The sequence below is a fragment of the Ascidia mentula genome, chromosome 4 (genome assembly GCF_947561715.1).
Source record: "Ascidia mentula chromosome 4, kaAscMent1.1, whole genome shotgun sequence".
Lineage (NCBI taxonomy): Eukaryota > Metazoa > Chordata > Ascidiacea > Phlebobranchia > Ascidiidae > Ascidia > Ascidia mentula.
In genome coordinates this window covers 22,199,184-22,223,834 of record NC_138569.1, presented here as the reverse complement: position 1 = coordinate 22,223,834, position 24,651 = coordinate 22,199,184, and the positions used below count along the sequence as shown (strand labels likewise).

The window sequence follows — 24,651 nt, the reverse complement described above, 5'->3', positions numbered from 1 at the left end:
AAAAATTGTTTTCTGAATCATTTCAAAACATCACAATTTTTTTACAAACTGTAGTCTCAACTTTCTTTGAGAAAGAGTATTAAATTTACGACGAAATAACCAGAAACGAACAATATGCTTGTATTCGAGTTTGTTTGTATAATATGAAGGACAGCAGTAAAAATTTATTTGCTAATTTATGTTTACATTCACTGATTGAAACAAACCTAATGACATTGATTCAATATTTGGGGCCAATTAGTTTAGTCTTCTTCTTTAATTAACAGTTTACTGTCCATCATCTCAAAAATTGGTGGTGGTTTTCCCAGAAAAAAAGTTATAGATCATTTGGGAAAGCGTTTCAATCATTTTTGCAAGAAACAAATGTTTCGGAGTGAAAAATATAATGAAGGTTTAAACCTCACAATTTTTCATGTCGATGCAAAATAATTTACTCACAAGATTTTTATCGTTGATTCCCTTGAAGAAAGTTAACTCCCTGTCGATGTGGACCTCTAATTTATTTCGATATTCTTCGAATAACTGAGCGTTGCCAAGTTTCGGTTGTTTGTCAAATTTGTCCAAAGCCTCTTCCTTTTCTTTCTCATGAATTTGTTGGAAATCACTTTTATACTCAGTGCCACAATTCTGCAAAAATGTAAAATTTAAGTCAGTTGTAATTCGACTGAAGTAAAATCTTAAAACTTTACCTCCTGCATATTTCTCTGGTACATTTCCTTGCACTCATCCACAAGAGACGACAAATTTGCCTTTAGTGTTTCCTGCAGATTAAATACAATGTATAAATTTGTGTAACAACCGATAGTGATTATGTGGTCTACGTAAGCACACAGAATTCTTCATGAAACATAAACATATAGTCGGCCAACTTGTCCAGTAGAGTCACACCAAGCTGCAGTGATGAGACCTTATAGGTCAAAACAATGACCATCTATCTGCAGCTCACAGAAGAAATAAACATGGATGTTCTAACCGGCAGTTTATTCAAGATTTATTGACCTTTTTTGATTTATAGAAGCTGATGAGCTGCTGGCTGATCTTAAACCCGCTCAAAAATTCTAAATAAATCATTCAGAAGTTTGTCCCCATTATTTTGTATCCAAGAAATATGTGCATGTCTGTTTGCAGAATTTGGTGCTGCTACGTAGCTATTGTTATTTTTCATGTCAATGCAAAATAATTTACTCACAAGATTTTTATAGTTGATTCCCTTGAAGGAAGTTAACTCCATGTTGATGTTGTCTCTCAATTTATTTTGATATTCTTCAAACAACTGATCGTTGCCAAGCTCTGATTGTTGGTCAAATGTGTTCAAAGCCTCTTCCTTTTCTTTCTCATGAATTTGTTGGAAATCACTTTTATACTCAGTGCCACAATACTGCAAAAATGAAAAATTTAAGTCAGTTGTAATTCGACCGAAGTAAAATCTTAAAACTTTTACCTCCTTCATATTTCTCTGGTACATTTCCTTGCACTCATCCACGAGAGAAGACAATTTTGCCTTCAGTATTTCCTGCAGATTAAATATAATGTAGAAATTTGTGTAACCACCGATAGTGAACATGTGGTCTAGAAGAGAGCACACAAGATTCTACGTGAAACATAATCACAGATGTTGTAACAGATAATTAAATTAAGATTTATTGACATTTTTTTTTTAAATGACCGATGAGTTTTCTGTTTATTTTATTCCCAATCAGATATTCTTAATAATTCATTCCAGCATGCGTCCCAATTATTTTGCACCAAAGAAACATTTCTATGTAAATGTCTGTTTTACTTTTGTTATGAAGCAGATATTTTTTATGTCAATAAAAGCAATTTACTTAAAATGCAAAATAATTTACTTACAAGATTTTTATCGTTGGTTTCTTTGAAGGCAATAAACTCCATGTCGATGTTGACCAGTAATTTATTTTGATATTCTTTGAATAAATGAGCGTTGCCAAGCTTTTGTTGATGGTCAAATTTGTTCAAACCTTCTTCCTTTTCTTTCTCATGAATTTGTTGGATATCACGTTTATACTCAGTGCCACAATTCTGCAAAAATATTAAATTTAAGTCAGTTGTAATTTGATTCAAGTAAAATCTTAAAACTTTTACCTCCTGCATATTTCTCTTGTAAATTTCCTTGCACTCATCCACGAGAGAAGACAATTTCGCCTTTAGTGTTTCCTGCAGAATAAATATAATGTATAAATTTGTGTAACAACCGATAGTGATTATGTGGTCTACGTAAGCACACAGAATTCTCCATGAAACATAAACATATAGTCGGCCAACTTGTCCAGTAGAGTCACACCAAGCTGCAGTGATGAGACCTTATAGGTCAAAACAATGACCATCTATCTGCAGCTCACAGAAGAAATAAACATGGATGTTCTAATCGGCAGTTTATTCAAGATTTATTGACTTTTTTGATTTATAGAAGCTGATGAGCTTCTGGCTGACCTTAAACCCGCTCAAAAATTCTAAATAAATCATTCAGAAGTTTGTCTCTATTACTTTGCATCCAAGAAATATGTGCATGTCTGTTTGCAGAATTTAGTGCTGCTACAAAGCTATTGTTATTTTTCATGTCAATGCAAATTAATTTACTCACAAGATTTTTATAGTTGATTCCCTTGAAGGAAGTTAACTCCATGTCGATGTTGTCTCTTAATTTATTTTGATATTCTTTGAATAAATGAGCGTTGCCAAGCTCTAATTTTTGGTCAAATTTGTCCAAAGCCTCTTCCTTTTCGCTCTCATGAATTTGTTGGAGATCGCTGATATACTCAGTACCACAATACTGCAAAAATGTAAAATTTAAGTCAGTTGTAATTCGACTTAAGTAAATTTTGAAACTTTTACCTCCTTCATATTTCTCTGGTACATTTCCTTGCACTCATCCACAAGAGAAGACAATTTTGCCTTCAGTAATTCCTGCAGAATAAATATAATGTAGAAATTTGTGTAACCACCAATAGTGAACATGTTGGTCTAGAAGACAGCAGACAAGATTCTACGTGAAACATAATCACAGATGTTGTAACGGATCATTTAATTAAGATTTATTGACATTTCGTTTTTAAATGACCGATGAGTTTTCAGTTTATTTTATTCCCAATCGGATATTCCAAAAAATTTATTCCAGCATGCGTCCCAATTATTTTGCACCAAAGAAACATTTCTATGAGAATGTCTGTTTCACTTTTGCTATGAAGCAGATATGTTTTATGTCAATAAAAGCAATTTACTTAAAATGCAAAATAATTTACTCACAAGATTTTTATCGTTGGTTTCTTTGAAGGCAATAAACTCCATGTCCATGTTGACCAGTAATTTATTTCGATATTCTTCGAATAACTGATCATTGCCAAGCTTTCGTTGTTGGTCAAATTTGTTCAAAGCTTCTTCCTTTTCTTTCTCATGAATTTGTTGGAAATCACTTTTATACTCAGTGCCACAATTCTGCAAAAATGTAAAATTTAAGTCAGTTGTAATTCGACTGATGTAAAATTTTGAAACTTTTACCTCCTTCATATTTCTCTGGTACATTTCCTTGCACTCATCCACGAAAGAAGACAATTTTGCCTTTAGTATTTCCTGCAGATTAAATATAACGAAGAAATTTGTGTAACCACCGATAGTGAACATGTGGTCTAGAAGACAGCACACAAGATTCTTCGTGAAACATAATCACAGATGTTGTAACAGATAATTTAATTAAGATTTATTGACATTTTGTTTTTAAATGACCGATGAGTTTTCTGTTTATCTTATACCCAATCAGATATTCTAAATAATTCATTCCAGCATGCGTCCCAATTATTTTGCACCCAAGAAAAATTTGTATGTGAATGTCTGTTTTACTTTTGTTATGAAGCTGATATTTTTAAAATCAAAACAAAGTAATTTACTTAAAATGCAAAATAATTTACTCACAAGATTTTTATCGTTGGTTCCCTTGAAAGAAGTTAACTCCCTGTCGATGTTGTCTCTTAATTTATTTCGATATTCTTCAAATAACTGAGCGTTGCCAAGCTCTGATTGTTGGTCAAATTTGTGCAAAGCTTCTTCCTTTTCTTTCTCATGAATTTGCTGCAGATCGCTTTTATACTCAGTGCCAAAATACTGCAAAAATATTAAATTTAAGTCGGTTGTAATTCGACTCAAGTAAAATTTTAAAACTTTTACCTCCTTCATATTTCTCTGGTACATTTCCTTGCACTCATCCACAAGAGAAGACAATTTTGCCTTCAGTATTTCCTGCAGATTAAATACAATGTATAAATTTGTGTAACCACCAACAGTGAACATGTTGGTCTAGAAGACAGCACACAAGATTCTACATGAAACATAATCACAGATGTTGTAACAGATAAGTAATTTAAGATTCATTGATGTTTCGTTTTTAAATGACCGATGAGTTTTCTGTTTATCTTATACCCAATCAGATATTCTAAATAATTCATTCCAGCATGCGTCCCAATCATTTTGCACCCAAGAAAAATTTCTATGTGAATGTCTGTTTCACTTTTGTTATGAAGCTGGTATTTTTTATGTCAATACAAAGAAATTTACTTACAATGCAAAATAATTCACTTACAAGATTTTTATCGTTGGTTTCTTTGAAGGCAATAAACTCCATGTCGATGTTGTCTCTTAATTTATTTCGATATTCTTCGAATAACTGATCGTTGCCAAGTTTTTGTTGTTGATCAAATTTGTCCAAAGCTTCTTCCTTTTCTTTCTCATGAATTTGTTGGAAATCACTTTTATACTCAGTGCCACAATACTGCAAAAATGTAAAATTTAAGTCAGTTGTAATTCGACCGAAGTAAAATTTTGAATCTTTTACCTCCTTCATATTTCTCTGGTACATTTCCTTGCACTCATCCACGAGAGAAGACAAATTTGCCTTCAGTAATTCCTGCAGAATAAATATAATGTAGAAATTTGTGTAACAACCGATAGTGAACATGTTGGTCTAGAAGACAGCAGACAAGATTCTACGTGAAACATAATCACAGATGTTGTAACAGATAATTTAATTGAGATTTATTGACATTTTGTTTTTGAATGACCGATGAGTTTTCTGTTTATTTTATTCCCAATCAGATATTCTAAATAATTCATTCCAGCATGCGTCCCAATTATTTTGCACCAAACAAACCTTTCTATGTAAATGTCTGTTTTACTTTTGCTATGAAGCTGATATTTTTCATGTCAATACAAAGCAATTTACTTACAAGATTTTTATCGTTGGTTTCTTTGAAGGCAATAAACTCCATGTCCACGTTGACCAGTAATTTATTTCGATATTCTTCGAATAACTGATCGTTGCCAAGTTTTTGTTGTTGATCAAATTTGTCCAAAGCTTCTTCCTTTTCTTTCTCATGAATTTGTTCGAAATCACTTTTATACTCAGTGCCACAATACTGCAAAAATGTAAAATTTAAGTCAGTTGTAATTCGACTGATGTAAAATTTTGAAATTTCTACCTCCTTCATATTCCTCTGGTACATTTCCTTGCACTCATCCACAAGAGAAGACAATTTTGCCTTTAGTATTTCCTGCACATTAAATATAATGTATAAATTTGTGTAACAACCGATAGTGAACATGTGGTCTAGAAGACAGCACACAAGATTCTTCGTGAAACATAATCACAGATGTTGTAACAGATAATTTAATTGAGATTTATTGACATTTTGTTTTTAAATGACCGATGAGTTTTCTGTTTATTTTATTCCCAATCAGATATATATTCTAAATAATTCATTCCAGCATGCGTCCCAATTATTTTGCACCAAAGAAACATTTCTATGAGAATGTCTGTTTTACTTTCACTATAAAGCTGATATTTTTCAAATCAAAACAAAGTAATTTACTTAAAATGCAAAATAATTTACTCACAAGATTTTTATCGTTGATTCCCTTGAAAGAAGTTAACTCCCTGTCGATGTTGACTCCTAATTTATTTCGATATTCTTCAAATAACTGAACGTTGCCAAGCTTTCGTTGTTGGTCAAATTTGATCAAAGCCACTTTCTTTTCTATCTCATGAATTTGTTTGAGATCACGTTTATACTCAGTACCACAATACTGCAAAAATATTAAATTTAAGTCGGTTGTAATTCGACTGATGTAAAATCTTAAAACTTTTACCTCCTTCATATTTCTCTGGTACATTTCCTTGCAATCACCCATGAAAGAAGACAATTTTGCCTTCAGTATTTCCTGCAGATTAAATACAATGTATAAATTTGTGTAACCACCAACAGTGAACATGTTGGTCTAGAAGACAGCACACAAGATTCTACATGAAACATAATCACAGATGTTGTTACAGATAAGTAATTTAAGATTTATTGATGTTTCGTTTTTGAATGACCGATGAGTTTTCTGTTTATCTTATACCCAATCAGATATTCTAAAAAATTTATTCCAGCATGCGTCCCAATTATTTTGCACCAAAGAAACATTTCTATGAGAATGTCTGTTTCACTTTTGCTATGAAGCTGGTATTTTTTATGTCAATACAAAGCAATTTACTTGCAATGCAAAATAATTCACTTACAAGATTTTTATCGTTGGTTTCTTTGAAGGCAATAAACTCCATGTTGATGTTGACCAGTAATTTATTTCGATATTCTTCGAATAACTGATCGTTGCCAAGCTTTCGTTGTTGGTCAAATTTGTTCAAAGCCTCTTTCTTTCTTTTCTCATGAATTTGTTGGAAATCACGTTTATACTCAGTGCCACAATACTGCAAAAATTTAAAATTTAAGTCAGTTGTAATTCGACTGAAGTAAAATCTTAAAACTTTTACCTCCTTCATATTTCTCTGGTACATTTCCTTGCACTCATCCACAAGAGACGACAATTTTGCCTTTAGTGTTTCCTGCAGATTAAATACAATGTATAAATTTGTGTAACAACCAATAGTGATTATGTGGTCTACGAAAGCACACAGAATTCTCCATGTCAGCCAAGTTGTCCAGTAGAGTCACACCAAGCTGCAGTGATGAGACCTTATAGGTCAAAACAATGACCATCTATCTGCAGCTCACAGAAGAAATAAACATTGATGTTCTAACCGGCAGTTTATTCAAGATTTATTGACTTTTTTGCTTTATAGAAGCTGATGAGCTTCTGGCTGACCTTAAACCCGCTCAAAAATTCTAAATAAATCATTCAGAAGTTTGTCCCCATTATTTTACATCCAAGAAATATGTGCATGTCTGTTTGCAGAATTTAGTGCTGGTACGAAGCTTACATTATTTTTCATGTGAATACAAAATAATTTACTCACAAGATTTTTGTCGTTGATTCCCTTGAAGGAAGATAACTCTCTATTGATGTTGTCGGCTAATTTATTTCGATATTCTTTGAATAACTGAGCGTTGCCAAGTTTTTGTTGTTGGTCAAATTTGTTTAAAGCCTCTTTCTTTCTTTTCTCATGAATTTGTTGGAAATCACGTTTATACTCAGTGCCACAATACTGCAAAAATGTAAAATTTAAGTCAGTTGTGATTCGACTGAAGTAAAATCTTAAAACTTTTACCTCCTTCATATTTCTCTGGTACATTTCCTTGCACTCATCCACGAGAGAAGACAATTTTGCCTTTAGCATTTCCTGCAAATTAAATACAATGTAGAAATTTGTGTAACCACCAACAGTGAACATGTGGTCTAGAAGACAGCAGACAAGATTCTACGTGACACATAATCACAGATGTTGTAACAGATAATTAAATTAAGATTTATTGACATTTCGTTTTTAAATCACCGATGAGTTTTCTGTTTATTTTGTTCCCAATCAGATATTCCAAAAAATTTATTCCAGCATGCGTCCCAATTATTTTGCACCAAACAAACCTTTCTATGTAAATGTCTGTTTGACTTTTGTTATGAAGCAGATATTTTTTGTGTCAATACAAAGTAATTTACTTGCAATGCAAAATAATTTACTTACAAAATTTTTATCATTGGTTTCTTTGAAGGCAATAAACTCCATGTCGATGTTGACTCCTAATTTATTTTGATATTCTTTGAATAACTTAGTGTTGCCAAGCTCTGATTGTTGATCAAATTTGTTCAAAACCTCTTTCTTTTCTTTCTCATGAATTTGTTGGATATCACTTTTATACTCAGTGCCACAATTCTGCAAAAATATTAAATTTAAGTCAGTTGTAATTCGACTGAAGTATAATCTTAAAACTTTTACCTCCTGCATATTTCTCTGGTACATTTCCTTGCACTCATCCACGAGAGAAGACAATTTCGCCTTTAGTATTTCCTGCAGAATAAATACAATGTATCAATATGTGTAACAACCGATAGTGATTATGTGGTCTACGAAAGCACACAGAATTCTCCATGAAACATAAACATATAGTCGGCCAAGTTGTCCAGTAGAGTCACACCAAGCTGCAGTGATGAGACCTTATAGGTCAAAACAATGACCATCTATCTGCAGCTCACAGAAGAAGTAAACATGGATGTTCTAACCGGCAGTTTATTCAAGATTTATTGACTTTTTTGATTTATAGAAGCTGATGAGCTTCTGGCTGATCTTAAACCCGCTCAAAAGTTCTGAAAAAATCATTCAGAAGTTTGTCCCTATTATTTTACAGCCAAGAAATATGTGCATGTCTGTTTGCAGAATTTAGTGAGGCTACGAAGCTATTGTTAGTTTTCATGTCAATGCAAAATAATTTACTCACAAGATTTTTATAGTTGATTCCCTTGAAGGAAGTTAACTCCATGTCGATGTTGTCTCTTAATTTATTTTGATATTCTTCGAATAAATGAGCGTTGCCAAGTTTTTGTTGTTGATCAAATTTGTCCAAAGCCTCTTCCTTTTCGCTCTCATGAATTTGTTGGAAATCACTTTTATACTCAGTGCCACAATACTGCAAAAATGTAAAATTTAAGTCGATTGTAATTCGACCGAAGTAAAATTTTGAAACTATTACCTCCTTCATATTCCTCTGGTACATTTCCTTGCACTCATCCACAAGATAAGACAATTTTGCCTTCAGTATTTCCTGCGGATTAAATATAACGTAGAAATTTGTGTAACCACCGACAGTGATCATGTGGTCTAGAAGACAGCACACAAGATTCTATGTGAAACATAAATATGGATGTTGTAACGGATAATTTAATTGAGATTCATTAACATTTTGTTTTTAAATGACCTATGAGTTTTCTGTTTATTTTATTCCCAATCAGATATTCTAAATAATTCATTCAGACATGCGTCCCAATTATTTGCACCAAACAAACCTTTCTATGTAAATGTTGGTTTCACTTTTGTCATGAAGCTGGTATTTTTTATGTCAATAAAAGCAATTTACTCAAAATGCAAAATAATTTACTTACAAGATTTTTATCGTTGGTTTCTTTGAAGGCAATAAACTCCATGTCCATGTTGACCAGTAATTTATTTCGATATTCTTTGAATAACTGAGCGTTGCCAAGCTTGCGTTGTTGGTCAAATTTGTTCAAAGCTTCTTCCTTTTCTTTCTCATGAATTTGTTGGAAATCACTTTTGTACTCAGTGCCACAATTCTGCAAAAATGTAAAATTTACGTCAGTTGTAATTCGACCGAAGTAAAATTTTGAAATTTTTACCTCCTTCATATTTCTCTGGTACATTTCCTTGCACTCATCTACGAGAGAAGACAATTTTGCCTTTAGTATCTCCTGGAGATTAAATATAATGTAGAAATTTGTGTAACCACCAATAGTGAACATGTGGTCTAGAAGACAGCACACAAGATTATACGTGAAACATAATCACAGATGTTGTAACAGATAATTTAATTGAGATTTATTGACATTTTGTTTTTAAATGACCGATGAGTTTTCTGTGTATCTTATACCCAATCAGATATTCTAAATAAATTATTCAGACATGCGTCCCAATTATTTTGCACCAAAGAAACATTGCTATGAGAATGTCTTTTTTACTTTTGCTATAAAGCTGATATTTTTCAAATCAAAACAAAGTAATTTACTTAAAATGCAAAATTGTTTACTCACAAAATTTTTATAGTTGCTTTCTTTGAAGGAAGTTAACTCCCTGTCGATGTTGTCTCTTAATTTATTTCGATATTCTTTGAATAAATGAGCGTTGCCAAGTTTTTGTTGTTGATCAAATTTGTTCATAGCTTCTTCCATTTCTTTCACATGAATTTGTTGGATATCGCTGTTATACTCAGTTCCGCAATACTGCAAAAATATTAAATTTAAGTCAGTTGTAATTCGACTGAAGTAAAATTTTGAAACCCTTACCTCTTTCATATTTAACCAGTAAATTTCCTTGCACTCATCCACGATAAAGGACATTGAAACATTTGCCATAGCCTGCAGATGAATTAAAACGTGTGAATTTATGCAACAACCAATAGTGATCAAGCAACATATATAGCCACACTGGATTCCTTAGGCAAGAGGTTTTTGTAAATACAACATTTTATTACAGACAGTTTTGTTTTGCAATTTGCAGACAGATACCTGTAAGATTGTGGGTATTTCCGGCATTCTGTTGTTCCTGAAATGATGACCATACATCACAGCAAGTTGCAAAAAGTTTTTTCCTTTACAGATTTGTTTGTTGATTTTCTTTACAACAATCTTGTCAGAGGAAAATATTTGCTTAACCATCAGTTTGACGATGTTAATAAATTCCTTGCTGACATCTGGGTTAAATGAAATCAGACTTTAGGATTGATTCAGGCACAAGTCACACTTTCCAACAACTTAAAGCATCGAAATTGCTAAACTGCACTTACTTCCTATCTGTAAAAAACTTCCTTGTTTGGAATTTCTCTTTGAGACGATGAATCCTGGATGCTCCAGAATACAACATGAAATGTTTTCAAATGAACTTTCCAAATCATGTTTCACTGATTGAATTTCAAAACTGTTTGAATCAGATAACAAAAACTTTTGCAAAACTTCTTTGCCACCCACAAAACCACTCTGGTAGCTTGGATCAGACCAATCACGGATAAGAAACATCAAGTCCTTAAAATAAATTTTGTTGTTGTAACAATTTATGTAACCTTTAACCAGGCAATGTTCTTGTACTTGAAACTGGAGTCCAGAGTTTTCCTCATGAACAGCATTTTTTCCATACTGTGTGAACAACTGAAAAAAAGTAAATTAATGTTGATTTAAACATAACAAAGTAATCAGGAACAGTTTTATCAGCAATATTTAAAATGTTTATTTATTTAGATCGGATCCTAATCCATTACCGGTAGACGAACACTTGAAACCTTTCCGGCTTTCCGGTCCACAGGATTTTTTTCCACAGAGCTTGACGGGAGAATGCTGATGAACGTGGTAAAGTTAAAATAACTACTGTCGTTTCGGCTAAATAAATTTATTTTCCAACGGAATTTATTTCACGCACGAGTGAACACGCGGTACAAGTTACTAGCTCAGTCACTAACACGCTTGGAACAAATTAAACTTTACGCTGCCTGACATTGCAAACGTGTGTTTCCATTAAATAAATAAGTCTGCTCTCGGAGTCGAATTTAGTATTAACAGCAAGAACACGCTAGCAGACATTAGCTTCAGCATAGCAGCAGGCCAGAATCAAGTGGTACGCAGATAGTGATATAGACCTAGCCACTTGATATTGGCGAACATTAGAAACCTTTCCGGTACATAGGATTTTTTCAAATTTTGCACAGAGCTTGCCTGGAGCATGCTGATGAACGTGGTATAAGTTAAAATACCAACTCATTTCAAATTTCCCAGCGAAATGAAGTTTTATCAAACACAGTTATTAGCGTACCTGACAATTTTAAACGACAGATTTGTTGACAATTATTGTTGTAAGTTTGCCTTTAACCTTTACGGGCGGCTTAATTTATTTTTTTTGACACCGTCGCATGCGGCTTACAATCGAGTAAATACGGTATCCGTTTATTATTCATAAATACGCTCAACTAGTATACACGAGGGAACATCTACACTTAACAAACCAAACATGATCAGATAAAATGAAAAAAAATCTGATTGAAGAGATTTATGTAAAACTGTTTAATATTACCTGCAAGAACTGTAGTTCGTTTGCCCTCATTGTTTCCTTCATGTTGTAGATCTGGAAAGAACTGAGAAGAGAGCTGAACGCAAAAATAAGGGAAGATTTCTGGTTGCTGTCCTCGCAAGCAAAAGCTCCCTCAGTGTCCATCAGAAACAATGCGACCTATGGAAAATCACATAATAATGTTTAACTTTACTTCTATAAAATGGAATAACAGTTAAACACCTCTCCCTCTGCAGTGTCAATAAAGAAGGGTTCGTCCCAAATCCAAATCCCTTCTGTGTGAGCATCGCTTCCACCACGCCATGCAAAACCTTCAACCAGTTCATCATCGTTCAGTGTAAAGCATTCAGAAGTCTTAACATGGGGAAAGTTGTCAACATCTGATTACATTACTTAATATAATTATTACCGTTTTGTTGTTTTTCGCCCACAAATATCGCAGAAAGAAATTTAGCATGAAGGATTTTCCTGTTCTAGAAGCTCCAGCAATGGAATAGATTGCAACGGGTGTATTGGCAACTTTTGGATTTTCAAATATTCTTTTAAGCTCGTTTTCAACAAGAATGAACCCACTTTTATCAAACTTCACTATTTGCACAGGTTTGTACTCGATCATAGTTTATTCTGCTTGTTTGCCACAAACAACAATTTCTGTACACGGAAGCAACACGGGGTTCAATACTATTTCTTCGTTTCAAGAACAAACGTTTGTTATATTTTTTATGTTCCCAAAAATACAGAACAAGTCATTACTGCAACTGAATCTGAAAAAGCCCAACAAAAATTGTTGCACTCTTACTGCATTGTTCAAACAGCCACTGACATTTTTGTGGGTGGTGTAGCGTAATGCTTCACTGGCTGTAACGCCCCAGTAATCGTGACGTCATATGTGGGCTACTATATAAGGGCGACCAGGGCTAATGTGAGCCCTTACCGCTTGTACCAATTAAGCCAATACATGGTGTCAGAATGGCGTTTCATTCGCAGCTTACAACTCCGAACGCGTTTGACCTTGGAAACCCTGATGGTTGGAGCAGTTGGCTGAGAAGATTTGAACGCTATCGACATGCATCCAATTTGCATGGGGAGTCGAAAAAGAAACAGGTGAACCTTTTGCTTTACTTATTGGGAAGCAAAGCAGAGGATGTATTTTCGTCTTTTGGGTTAAACGCAGAACAAGGAACCGACTATGATCTTGTGGTCTCGAAGTTTATCGACTATTTCACTGTTCGAGTAAACGTTATATATGAACGGGCGGTATTTAACAGAATGGAACAAAACGCCATAAACTCTGTAGAAGAATTCATAACTTCATTGTATGCTCAAGTCGATAAATGTAACTATGGCGACCTTAAAGAGGAAATGATAAGAGACCGCATTGTTGTGGGAATACGCGACAAATCTCTAACTGAAAGGTTGCAATTGGATCCGGAACTAACTCTTGCTAAAGCTATCAACGTTGTGCGTAACACAGTTTGTTAAGAAACAAACAGGCTGCACTTTGTCCTGTGGGACCAAGTGCTGATGTGGACCTGGTCCGCAAGCAACGATTGTTGGTAACGCAACGCGAGGGCAATCGATGCAGATCCTGCGGCCGATTTCACGTTGGAAATTATCGGTGTCCTGCAAAAGACGCCACATGCTACCGTTGTGCAGAAAGGGGCCAATTCAGTCGTTGCGTGAACGGTTTGTCTTCAAGTATAACTACTGATAATTACTATATTGGTTTGATGTCCAGTGGCCCAAATAAGAAGCCAATGGCTTGGATAGAACTTAGACTCGGGTGCTGATGTTTGCGTTATTCCTGCAGATGATTTAAACCGCATTGCTAATGTGACATTGATTCATTCGACGGAAACTCTGCTGGGCCCCCAAAGAAATAAACTTCGGGTTATGGGGAAATTTGTTGCTTCATTAAGTTACAGGGGTAAACATACGAGTCAGACAGTTTTTGTTGTCAACGAACTTACCCAGCCATTGTTGGGCTGACCTGCTATTATAGCCCTAGATATTTTTTCGCCGCTTAACAGTGTCGGTCTTGCAAACAAAGATTTTCGAAAGATGTTTCCGGCCCTGTTTGCAGGCTTAGGGAAATTACGCGAGAAGTGTAACATTAAGTTAAAGGAAAATTCTGACCCAGTATGTCTTAGTGCCCCTCGCAGAGTTCCCTTACCTCTGCAAGCGGCAGTAGAACTTGAACTTGAGAAGATGGAGAACAACGGTGTCATTACCCGCGTTACAAAACCTACAGAATGGTGTTCTGGAATGGTCGTTGTTCCAAAGAAAAACGGTACAGTGCGTATTTGTGTAGATTACACTACTTTGAATAAGTATGTATGCAGGGAAAATCACGTTTTGCCTACTGTTGATTGCAATCTAGAGCAAATGCCCAAGAGTTCAGCAAATTGGATGCAAATTCAGGTTTTTGGCAGATACCTCTAACTGAGAGTTCGAAGCTGTTGACTACTTTTATTACTCCGAGCGGGCGGTTTTGTTTTAACAGGCTGCCATTTGGTATTTGCTCCGCATCAGAACACTTTCAACGACAGATGTCGGCTATCTTATCCGGCATGGGTGGTGTTGTGTGTCAGATGGACGATGTTCTGGTGTTCGGTTCAACACAAGAGGAGCACGACCACCGTCTTATACAAGTTCTAACGCGTTTGCAAGATTCAGGTCTTACTTTAAATGACAAATGTGAGTTTGCAAAATCAAATATTCGTTTTCTGGGCCACTATGTTAGTTCTGAGGGCATTAAACCAGATCCTGATAAATTTTCAGCCATTTCATCAAAGAAGTCACCTTGCACTGTTACTAATGTTCGGGAATTTTTAGGAATGGCAAACCAGTTGTCCAAATTTATACCTGGCCTAGCAGAAATAACATCTCCTTTGAGATATTTACTCAGGAAAGACAAATTGTGGAACTGGGAAAGCGAAGAAGAAAAAGCGTTTTGTCTAGTTAAGTCCAAGCTGACGACACCTCCAACATTAGGGCATTACAATCCAAACTTGAAAACGGTTGTTTCAGCCGATGCATCTTCCCACGGATTGGGAGCGTTGATCAGACAGGAGATGGATGGATTGCTGCGCCCTGTCATGTACGCTTCAAGGTCTTTGAACGCAACCGAGAAAAGGTACGCACAAATAGAAAAGGAAGCATTGGCAGTGACGTGGGCCTGTGAGCGGTTTCGGGATTACTTGATGGGTATGGACTTTATAATTGAAACAGATCACAAACCTTTGGTCAGCTTGCTTCTAAAAAAACCTTTGGATCAATTGTCCCCCAGAATTCAACGATTTAGAATGCGATTGATGTGGTTTAAATATTCTATTACTTACGTCTGCGAAAAGAACTTGGCAATTGCAGATGCTTTTTGTCCAGATCGCCCCAGGCGCCTATTTCAGAAACTGATGCGATGCTGACTGATGAGGTGGAGTTCCACGTGGATGCAGTTATTAATGCAATATCTATTTGTCGGTTTGTCACCACAAATAGGAAACCATAATAATTACAGACTGCTAACGCAAAAGCCTGTTGTTTTTGGCAATTACAAATTAATGCAAACGCCTGTTGTTTCGGCATTTGCAACCCATTTTCCCCAAGCCAGCATATTGCTCCAGTCGCCATTTTTTTATTAACTTTTGTGTTGGGTTTCCCAACAAACTTGTAACAGCCACGTTGAGTAAATTCATAAAGGAAGCCACTTTTTCGCCCGTAAGTAAGCGCACACGCAGTAAAACAGTAAACCCATTATCCCCACGGAGAAATATGAAGGAGGTAAAAGTTAAAATATTTTACTTGAATCAAATTACAACTGACTTAAATTTTACATTTTTGCAGTATTGTGGTACTGAGTATAAAAGTGATTTCCAACAAATTCATGAGAAAGAAAAGAAAAAGACTTTGAAAAAATTTGACAAAAAAACAAAGCTTGGCAATGCTCAGTTGTTTGAGAAATATCGAAATACATTGAGAGAAAAAATCGAAACGGAGTTTACTTCCTTTAAAGAAACCAACGACAAAAACTTCGTTAATAAATTATATTGTTTTAACATAAAATAAGCAATTACACACTTAACTTCTATGTTATGTAAACTTCCTAATTGCTTTTGCTGATCACACGTTTACTTTTGGTGGTCACACAAATTTACACATTCGTTTTTTTTGTTAGGAAATGCTGAAGGCAAAATTGTCTTTGTCTCGTGGTGAGAATTTTGAAAATGACGAAAGAGAAAATAAAGCTGGGAAAAATGTAGCTATAGATATTCTTGGTAAGGGCGCTGGGGGTTGCGCCGCAGGAGCGGGTGTTTGGGCTGCGTTGGGGGAAGGAATTGGAACTATCATTGGGCCAGAGGGAACTGTTATTGTTGCAGTCATAGGTGGAGCTGCAGTTGGAGTTGTTGGTGGTGTGGTTGGCGTTTTGTCAGGTGTTAGGAACGCTATTTGGGGAAAAGTGAAGAAGGAATAAGCAAATTATCAAAGTGTTGTAAAATGTGGTTGTTTCTATGTATGAAACATGTAGAGTGTTTTTATATATTTAATACATATGTGTTTTGTAGTTTTATAATAAACTTTGGTCAATACCGAACACTTTACCCAACAAAAATGTGTTTCGTAGTGTGTGTTTGTGTGTGTTTCGTAGAACAAAAGGGATTTATCAAACAATCTTTCATTTTTAAATGGCTAAACAGAGCAGTTTGCACACAATCTGTCGCGTTATTGGTTTAAAGAAACATGTGTTTAGTACGGCAATATATTACGTGAACAATCACAAAAGAGAAGGAATATGAAGATTAAACCAAATTTTTAAGCAATTTTTTACCTAATTGTATCCCTCTGAGTATGTGCAGGTATGACAAAAAACTACCTGAAAATTTATGTTGTCTTTAACAACATCGGCCACTATACTGGAATGTGACATTAAAACTGCTACCGTTATAATACGTATCATTGTCTTCGTTCTACGGTCAAATTACATAGTTACGTTTCGGGCCTTTGTTGTATAGCCTAACATGTTGTAGTGCAATATATACATGTTGGATAGGAATGTCTTCGTTTCACGGTCAAAGTACTGCTGAAAAGTCAATCTGACTCTTTCTGCAAATATATCTTTCCAATCCAAACTTCGGACGTGTGTTAGGGGAGAATGCTTTTACAATGGACAACTTCCTGTATTTTGGTGCCTTGGAGACTATTTGATTAAACTTTCCATTGCTTGTGATTCGGATTATCAATTGTCACAATCTTTTAGACAGTCTGGAGTGTTACTTGTAATGGATTTTATGACCAAGTTACCAGTGTTAGAATACCGGTGTGGCAAAAATTAATGTAAACATAAATCTAGTCATAATTTTGTACCGTGTACAGTAAAAAACCACCGGGAGGTAAATACCCTTCATCCGCTCGGCCAAACAGCCAGGGCCGTCCTGGGCTCATTTGGAATAAAATCATGGAAAGAATTCCATAGGCTGAAGGAGCCAACCAAAGCGGGCAAGGAGTTGGAGTAGAGAAACACGTCATAATAGAAATAGTGACGTACTGCAGGCGAACATAAGAATTGATCGAACACATATTGTAAGGTTGTGATCTGAACACTGCACACGAGCAAACTTGTATGTTAAATCCGCACAGAAACAATAATATTTTCCAACAACAAACACATGAGGTATTGCAGCAGAAATTTACACAATATAGAGAACCTGAATAAACAAAGGATAAAAGCAACAATTTAATGAATAATTCAATGCATTTATTTCATACAGTGTTGTGCATAAGACTTTATTGCACTTGTCGCAGAAACGTTGAAGTAGTTAAACATAGTAAACAATTCATCAAAACATAATTACACGAAGAAAGACGAAACAGGTAAAACATTTCTTCACATGTAAATATTTCTCTCATAGAATCCCCCAATCTTGCTTGATCATGTGACTTGCTTTTTCACCAATCATGTAACAGGGAGCTTGTGTGTTTGCAGAAGTTATGTGGGGCATGACGGATGCATCGGCCACTCGGAGACCACTGACTCCATGCACTCTACATAGAAGCAATATTATTACCTGTGAGTTACCACAGGGCAAGGGATGAGACCGAATTTGTGTGCAGTGGGACTTTATATTATCTTTTGCATTAGTAGAGATGGAATGTCAAATCACAGAACATTTGTTATTACACTGCACTCATGTAAGCCACTGTTTCCATCCAGTGTGGGTGTGGTTTCCTGGTCGAGTTTATAAACTTGCCTTAATTTTGAATCCACAACAGCCATATTGTCGTTGCCCATTTTCGCCGTGCAGCAAGGATGGTATTCAGTAATCCCATTGGATCGTACAACGCACTTATATAAGTCCTCTATTGAGCTACTGTTTGAACATCAATAGACAAATTGTTAACAAAACAATGCCGTAAGTTTGACATTTTAAACAAACATGGAGGTTAAAGTATTCACCTATGCAGGGAAGTGCAGTTCTTTAAAGCAATGATCATTTTTAAACCGAAAGTTTTGAAAGTTTCCGTTTCCTCAAGTTTCCTCACTTGACGCATTGCTACAAAATATTAAGATTTAATTAAGAAAACTTAACTGATTTTTCCAAACAATGCAAAACTTGAATATAGTGGCTTACGCTAACTACTGTCATGACAACCACAGCAACAATGTACAGACCTTTTACAAACAAATCCAAATCTCTTTGGTCGGACAGATACTGAGGATCAATACTGGGGTGATCAAGATAGTTGTTTGTTTTCAGTTGAATAATTCCCCTGCTGTGTGGATGAGTGAGACCGGTCAACACAGTAAAATCACCAACATCTTGTGATGGGTCGTTCATTTCATCAAGAATCTTAAAGTGCAAAGACCGTGTCAGGAGCCAGGGCATAAAAATGCACATAGATGAAAATACATTAGCAATTTCTATGTGCCGAGGTCAATAGTACAAGTCTAAACCTAATACAAGATCACATGTAGGCAACCAAGACTTGATATTCCTTCAAAGCATTACTATACAAAGGAGCTACATATTCCCTAATTACTGGGAATAAAAACATTTATTCAGCTTGTAAATACCTCTTGTTTGTAGTTGAATAAGTTTTTTAACATGTTGTCATAAATGGAATTGTTTTTCAAACCTCTTATGGCATGAAGATAAAGATGGACATCAGGCCAGTTGGTTCTATATGAGGAAAGTAGTCATAAGTATGTTTGCAAGTGCTAATATATATATATATATATCTTTCAACAAGAATGGCAATCACAACATCAACTTTAAAGTGCAACAAGAGTTTTGGTCAAATTATCATCAAACAATGTATTTAAAAGGACCCACAAAAAGTTAAAGTAAAACTACTTCTGTGTTTCACTCACTTGTTTTCTGAATCTACGTTAAGAAAAGCAACTGCATCCAATGATGAAGTTGTCAAAGACCCTTTTCCGTCAATCAAATATTGTTTTAAAGAAGTCAGAGAAATCTTTAAATACATGAAATTAGTTTTTTTCGTAATTTGTAAGTAATCACAACTATAATTATTACTAATGAAGGTTAGCGATTGTTAAAAAAAATATAATTAAGGAAGAACACAACGAACAGTTATAACTCCAGTTACAAACAATCCACCGAATCAGGTGATATAGAATCAAGTGAAAGATCTTTCTCATAAGCACGAAAAAATATTGCAGTCATGAAATGATCCTGGAGGTTTGAGCCTACTCCTGGCAGATGTTGAACAACTTTAATCTGGAAAAGGAAACTTAATGTATGACAAGTATGGAAATAAAACATGGAAATATTTATCACAGCCTACTTGCTCATTATCAGTTTGTTAAAAGTACAAACAACACACGAGGCACAGCTATAAATGTATTCAAAAAACATAACATTTTGAATTTTCCACTTGTGTAATGCAAAATAATGTTGCTGGGTAGATTTCGTGAATATTTTTATTGTTCACGCTAGGTATAGTTATTAACTAAACAAATTTATTGAAGTGGTGTAATGGTTGCATCAAGCTAGGAACAACAGATTACTACTATTCCACAATTAATCAACACAGCATACGTTTTTATCTTCCAAGTGATGTCTGGGTCCAATCCCAGAGAGCATTAACAGCTGTGGGGAACCAACTGCTCCTCCGCTCAGCACAATTTCTTTACGAGATTTGACCAAAAACGTTTGGCCATTTTTAACAAATTCCACTCCAAAAGCTTTTTTGCTTCCATCACCCTTATTTTCAACAATAACTTTCTTTGCATGGGCCCCACTCATGATGTGGAGATTTTTCCTTGGATAAAAATAAACAAAATGGTTTATGCAAACCCAGTAACACCTTAAAGCACTCCTCATCAGCTGCTAAACAATCACTCAGATTACCTTGAAGCTATGGGGTGAATAAAAGCATCTGAGGCACTTTGTCGTCTTCCAGATAAAATTGTGCTTTGAATTCTTGAGAAGCCAACACCGTCAGGACCATTGTAATCGAACTGCTTCAAACCTATTATGTAAAATACTAATTTTAATTTTATGTTCAGTGTTGCCCGATTGCTGCAATAACTGCTTCCAACTTTTACAAGTTCATTTATTTTGCTTTTTATAATTTGGAACTTTTACAAATGTGCCAACTTTTTGAAACAGGAATTTACATTACAGTGATAAGGGGCCTACCTACCTCACCTAGTTCTCTTGCACCATCCATAAAAATATCAGCAACCTTATGTTTATGACCGAAGTCAACATTGAGGGGTCCTGTTCTTCCGTGATACTGTGATTTTTTTAGTTCTTTATTTTGCATATTTTCACTCTTAATAAAGAATGGCAGAACATCCTTGTAACTCCAACCATCTGCACCAAGTGATTCCCAAGAGTCAAAATCATGTTTGTTACCTCGGGCATAAACAAGGTAATTGATGGAAGTGCTTCCACCCAAAACTTTTCCTCTCGGCCAGAAACTCACCTACAGTTTATTTGTTTATTTATCATTTGTTTTTTCATTAATAATTAATCACAACATCATTAATTATTTTGGTTTTGTCATGACGGAGGTTGACTGTTATGCAAATATCAAAAAGGATGCTTTAAATATTATGCAGAATTCATACCAAAATGGAATCCATGCCAACCCTATATTGGAGTTTAAGCACCATCTTTACTGATTTTACATCAAATAATAAAAATTTTTTTAGGTTTGCATTTAGGTAGGTTGTACAATTTTATTTAAAAAATAGTGTTTGCCTGTTCATTCAGCGATTGGCTGGAATGTTTTTGAGGTTCTGTCTTGTATTCCCAATCATGTTGACCACGTTGCAAGAATGTTACAAGTAGGGGTATACGAAATAGTGGATTTGGAAAATCTTCAACTCCAGCTTCTAGCAGCAATATCCTAAACCATACTTTCCTTGTAAAAAAAAGTTACTGCTTGTGGATATTGTAGTGAAATATAGATTTTTACATACTTTTCTGCTGCAACTTCGCTCAATCTGTTTGCCACAACACTTCCAGATGCACCTGCACCAACTGTTAAAATTAAATCCAGTTGAAATGATTTCGAAAAAATTGTCCTAAACTAAACAGAGCCTTTCAGATATTAGGTTGGCTTACCGATGATAAAATCATATTCGTTATCTGGTTGGCTGATAGTAATAGAATTATACCAAATAAAAGTTTTCGGTGTTAGAACCGCCAAGATAGCCACAAACAACACAGCCTTCCAATACACCATAGGTAGCTTTTTTCATTCCAATCAAACGATTGTAAACTACAAATCTGCACAGTAAAACACAATTTTTTTTGTTGGGGTTAAATCCAATCAAACTAACACAAAAACAAATATTTACAGTGCATTAGTTTTAACCAACTTGTTTGTGCATTGCGTGGAGCCAAAATATTTGATTTGGGGAATTTGAGCAATTATGACGTAAAACACGAGCTTAAATTGAAACCCAACCATGGCAACAAAATACACCTGCATTTTCCTTACACAACATGTTTTGTACCATTTTGCTTTTTGAAATGTAAAGGTTTGCAATAATTGGTTTCGTTCAGAAAAATCTATCGGATGGTTGTCACGCACGGATTTCCGGTGTGAACTTATGTCTGTCCCACATATTTACAATTCGGCAGCTCTAAAAATTTGACAATCATATGATTTATCAAAATACTCGTGGCAATAAAGTAGTTATCCAGCGTACGCTACGTGTCTTATTTTACTACAACGTGTCTAATATCAATTGCCGCGTATGGCGCAACTTTGCAAAGTTGCTAAAACGTTGTGCAATGCGTATCACCATAATCCGCACCTACAGAAAACTATAGTTTATTTATTTAGGTATTTTCTTGGTGTAAGTTTTGGCGTGCTTTGATTAAATGAAGTTGTGTTTTAATACTACATGTTATTATTTAGTTTTTATGTTAGTTATAACATAAAAGGTCCTTGCATTTGGTCAAGATGTTTTTAACGCTTTGGATAAATATAAGAGAACGCCCCGCGAATACTATAAAATTAGGTCAGTTTGCGAAATTAAAACATTCTGATTTCTTAATTCTTCCGAGAAAAATATGGATTGTTGTGGGTCTGGGTCTTTCATGTTGGTAGTTGGGGCTGTTGGGGTGTTACTTTTTGCTGTTTTACGATATTTGGGGGTCATTGGTAAAATCCGTGTCTATATTGGCAAACCGGCGATTAAAAATGTTTGGATTGCGTACAAACTTCATCAAGGACCTTACGAAAAATGTGGCCCACATTTTGACGAAGTTATGAAAGCATATCCTGGTGATGCACCTTGTTTGGGTATCTACTACGATGACCCTGGAAAGGTAACAATAAACAAACTCTGGTGCTAAATGAAGTTACTCTTCATATAACTGACTTATAGTGTGTGTTGTTTCATTTAAATTAGAAGCACTACAGGTTTTTTTCTGAAACATTTGTACCCACATTTATATTTTGGTGGAACTATGTAAATTTAGTAAATGTACATTACCCAGGTTGACAAGGGCAAGCTGCAGTACGCAGTTGGGGTTGTGTTGTCTGAGGGAGATTCTAATCCCCCATCAACTATTGTTGATCTGTTGATGAAGCGGGGATTCCTAATTGCTGAACTTCCAGAAGCTAAGTCTGCAGTCAGGGTTGACTTCCCATATCGATGTGTGATGTCTGCATGGATTGGTGCTATGAGGGTTTACCATTATTTGGACAAATTTATCAAAGTGAGTTTTGTAACAGAATTTATCATTTAAGTAAAGCGTTTTTTATTTGTATAATAGTTAGGAAAATAACAACAACTTATAATTTGTTTCAAGGAACATGAACTGAAGGTCAGACCATTCATTGAATATTACAATGGAAACAAAATCCATTACTTTGTTCCATTTGACTTTGAGGGTTTTATTCTACCAGAAGTCAAATAAGAAACGTAACAGGACAAATTTGACCAAGCACACTTCTGTACATTTGACGCCTGATGTTGCTTTTTTGTCGCATTTGTTTCGCTGCAGAGTTTTGTGCATTTTTCAATTTTTACCTAATCGCACATTTTTAGTTTTTACTAACCTCAGTGTTGCATATCCTTACTGCCTTTATGTTCTCAAAAGTTTCTTTCGTAGGATTTTTGTCAAGGAAAAAACACAGTTTATTCAACGAAGTGTGTAGTCTTGGTACACTCATGTATATTTGCATGTTTTGTAAATAAACCTGGTTGTTTCTTATTTTATGCATTGTAAAGTCAAGTATTTATGTGAATATTGTCAAGGTTGATTGACATCATGGTTAATAAGTGGCTTATTGTTGTTGAGGGCCAATTCGATACATAAAACGACCAGGCGTTTTAAATGGACAATATTTTAACAAAATAAGCCAAAAAAAATATTCAAATTACGTATTTGGAAGGGACCATGGACCAATGAGGCTGATTAAGCATGTGGTCGAACAAAATAATAAACAAAATTGTTTTATATTTCTATGGCAAATGACACAAACCGCTACAAAGAAAAACTCGTGCGGGTGTGTTCATGGCAACGGTATAATCAATAACGCAGTTATTAGGATGTTAACGTGTTTGGTTAATAATAACTATTTTGTGTGCTATAAAGTTGAAGGTTTTTGGTTAAAATTGGCATAAATGACCTGCGAAGTAACTCTGTGCATGTGTTAATGCTAATCCGTAGTTGCCGTTTGCCGATTTTTTTAAGACAAATTCTGAATAAAATAATGAACTTTAACGTAGGCCTACACTGATATTATCGTTTGTAGTAATGTGCTTGATAGTTTTAAAGTTAGGTTAAGATGTTAAAGTTTAAATAATGTATATTAGACATACCTGTATTTGGATAGTTGTTTTCAGTCTATTTGATATAACGTTTCTTAGCAAGCAATTACGTTAGTCGATTACTGAGTTAGATTAAAAAACATGTCACAAACCGACTTTCACTGCTTGCTAATGAAAAGGAACACTTCTTTCATTTTTCCCTTAAATTGCAACTTAAAACTAGTCTGAGTAGAAATGTCAATTTGAACCGTGGCATGTTCCATGACATTGTCATGTTGTAAGTTGATATATCACAATAACTTTGTGATAGACTGGAAAGGATCTTGTTTCA

The 24,651-nt window shown here is 35.0% G+C and overlaps 3 protein-coding genes across 16 annotated transcripts in view; 1 reads left to right on the top strand and 2 right to left on the bottom strand.

Annotated features, from left to right (window-relative positions):
* The window catches only part of LOC145898687 (uncharacterized), a 38,816-nt gene extending 25,968 nt beyond the window's left edge, over nucleotides 1-12,848 (bottom strand). For 7 of the 14 annotated variants that reach the window (XM_082987237.1, XM_082987238.1, XM_082987247.1 and 4 more), the window contains exons 1-32: nucleotides 12,471-12,848; nucleotides 12,284-12,415; nucleotides 12,065-12,220; nucleotides 11,089-11,148; nucleotides 10,791-11,025; nucleotides 10,513-10,697; nucleotides 10,291-10,362; nucleotides 10,039-10,227; nucleotides 9,628-9,699; nucleotides 9,376-9,564; nucleotides 8,967-9,038; nucleotides 8,715-8,903; nucleotides 8,216-8,287; nucleotides 7,964-8,152; nucleotides 7,553-7,624; nucleotides 7,301-7,489; nucleotides 6,818-6,889; nucleotides 6,566-6,754; nucleotides 6,154-6,225; nucleotides 5,902-6,090; nucleotides 5,487-5,558; nucleotides 5,235-5,423; nucleotides 4,844-4,915; nucleotides 4,592-4,780; nucleotides 4,180-4,251; nucleotides 3,928-4,116; nucleotides 3,517-3,588; nucleotides 3,265-3,453; nucleotides 2,854-2,925; nucleotides 2,603-2,791; nucleotides 2,104-2,175; nucleotides 1,852-2,040 (exon numbers count right to left, since the gene is read on the bottom strand). In XM_082987237.1, the coding sequence (XP_082843363.1) occupies nucleotides 1,852-2,040; nucleotides 2,104-2,175; nucleotides 2,603-2,791; nucleotides 2,854-2,925; nucleotides 3,265-3,453; nucleotides 3,517-3,588; nucleotides 3,928-4,116; nucleotides 4,180-4,251; nucleotides 4,592-4,780; nucleotides 4,844-4,915; nucleotides 5,235-5,423; nucleotides 5,487-5,558; nucleotides 5,902-6,090; nucleotides 6,154-6,225; nucleotides 6,566-6,754; nucleotides 6,818-6,889; nucleotides 7,301-7,489; nucleotides 7,553-7,624; nucleotides 7,964-8,152; nucleotides 8,216-8,287; nucleotides 8,715-8,903; nucleotides 8,967-9,038; nucleotides 9,376-9,564; nucleotides 9,628-9,699; nucleotides 10,039-10,227; nucleotides 10,291-10,362; nucleotides 10,513-10,697; nucleotides 10,791-11,025; nucleotides 11,089-11,148; nucleotides 12,065-12,220; nucleotides 12,284-12,415; nucleotides 12,471-12,677 (4,368 nt within the window). In that variant the 5' untranslated portion in view covers nucleotides 12,678-12,848. Of the gene's footprint in view, nucleotides 1-1,441; nucleotides 1,514-1,851; nucleotides 2,041-2,103; nucleotides 2,176-2,602; nucleotides 2,792-2,853; nucleotides 2,926-3,264; nucleotides 3,454-3,516; nucleotides 3,589-3,927; nucleotides 4,117-4,179; nucleotides 4,252-4,591; nucleotides 4,781-4,843; nucleotides 4,916-5,234; nucleotides 5,424-5,486; nucleotides 5,559-5,901; nucleotides 6,091-6,153; nucleotides 6,226-6,565; nucleotides 6,755-6,817; nucleotides 6,890-7,300; nucleotides 7,490-7,552; nucleotides 7,625-7,963; nucleotides 8,153-8,215; nucleotides 8,288-8,714; nucleotides 8,904-8,966; nucleotides 9,039-9,375; nucleotides 9,565-9,627; nucleotides 9,700-10,038; nucleotides 10,228-10,290; nucleotides 10,363-10,512; nucleotides 10,698-10,790; nucleotides 11,026-11,088; nucleotides 11,149-12,064; nucleotides 12,221-12,283; nucleotides 12,416-12,470 lie in introns of all 14 variants that reach the window. The other 7 variants (XM_082987243.1, XM_082987248.1, XM_082987241.1 and 4 more) reach the window with 7 other exon arrangements.
* Nucleotides 12,849-17,333: 4,485 nt separating this feature from the next.
* LOC145899657 (glucose dehydrogenase [FAD, quinone]-like) lies at nucleotides 17,334-24,543 on the bottom strand. Its single transcript, XM_082988547.1, has 15 exons — nucleotides 24,372-24,543; nucleotides 23,037-23,209; nucleotides 21,655-21,819; nucleotides 21,510-21,570; nucleotides 21,289-21,436; nucleotides 20,731-21,010; nucleotides 20,431-20,551; nucleotides 20,119-20,341; nucleotides 19,678-19,797; nucleotides 19,428-19,531; nucleotides 19,131-19,236; nucleotides 18,729-18,906; nucleotides 18,513-18,609; nucleotides 18,307-18,426; nucleotides 17,334-18,100 (listed from the first exon to the last, which is right to left on the bottom strand). The coding sequence occupies exons 3-15, from the start codon at nucleotides 21,773-21,775 to the stop codon at nucleotides 17,962-17,964; spliced, it is 1,818 nt and encodes a 605-aa protein (XP_082844673.1). The 5' UTR covers nucleotides 21,776-21,819; nucleotides 23,037-23,209; nucleotides 24,372-24,543; the 3' UTR covers nucleotides 17,334-17,961.
* LOC145899659 (testis-expressed protein 264-like) lies at nucleotides 21,867-23,754 on the top strand. The gene is made up of 3 exons (XM_082988548.1): nucleotides 21,867-22,869; nucleotides 23,041-23,262; nucleotides 23,356-23,754. The coding sequence occupies exons 1-3, from the start codon at nucleotides 22,612-22,614 to the stop codon at nucleotides 23,461-23,463; spliced, it is 588 nt and encodes a 195-aa protein (XP_082844674.1). The 5' UTR covers nucleotides 21,867-22,611; the 3' UTR covers nucleotides 23,464-23,754.
* Nucleotides 24,544-24,651: the final 108 nt, after the last annotated feature.

Bases quoted from the DNA above. Each gene is read 5' to 3' on its own strand.
- LOC145899657 (XM_082988547.1), bottom strand. From the start codon at position 21,775: ATGGTGTATTGGAAGGCTGTGTTGTTTGTGGCTATCTTGGCGGTTCTA. The intron at 20,552-20,730 runs GTGAGGTAGGTA...TTTACATAATAG, and splicing joins GGATGGTGCAAGAGAACTAG to GTTTGAAGCAGTTCGATTAC. The intron at 18,907-19,130 runs GTATTTACAAGC...TTGCACTTTAAG, and splicing joins TATTCAACTACAAACAAGAG to ATTCTTGATGAAATGAACGA.
- LOC145899659 (XM_082988548.1), top strand. From the start codon at position 22,612: ATGGATTGTTGTGGGTCTGGGTCTTTCATGTTGGTAGTTGGGGCTGTT. The intron at 22,870-23,040 runs GTAACAATAAAC...TACATTACCCAG, and splicing joins ACTACGATGACCCTGGAAAG to GTTGACAAGGGCAAGCTGCA. The intron at 23,263-23,355 runs GTGAGTTTTGTA...ATTTGTTTCAAG, and splicing joins ATTTGGACAAATTTATCAAA to GAACATGAACTGAAGGTCAG.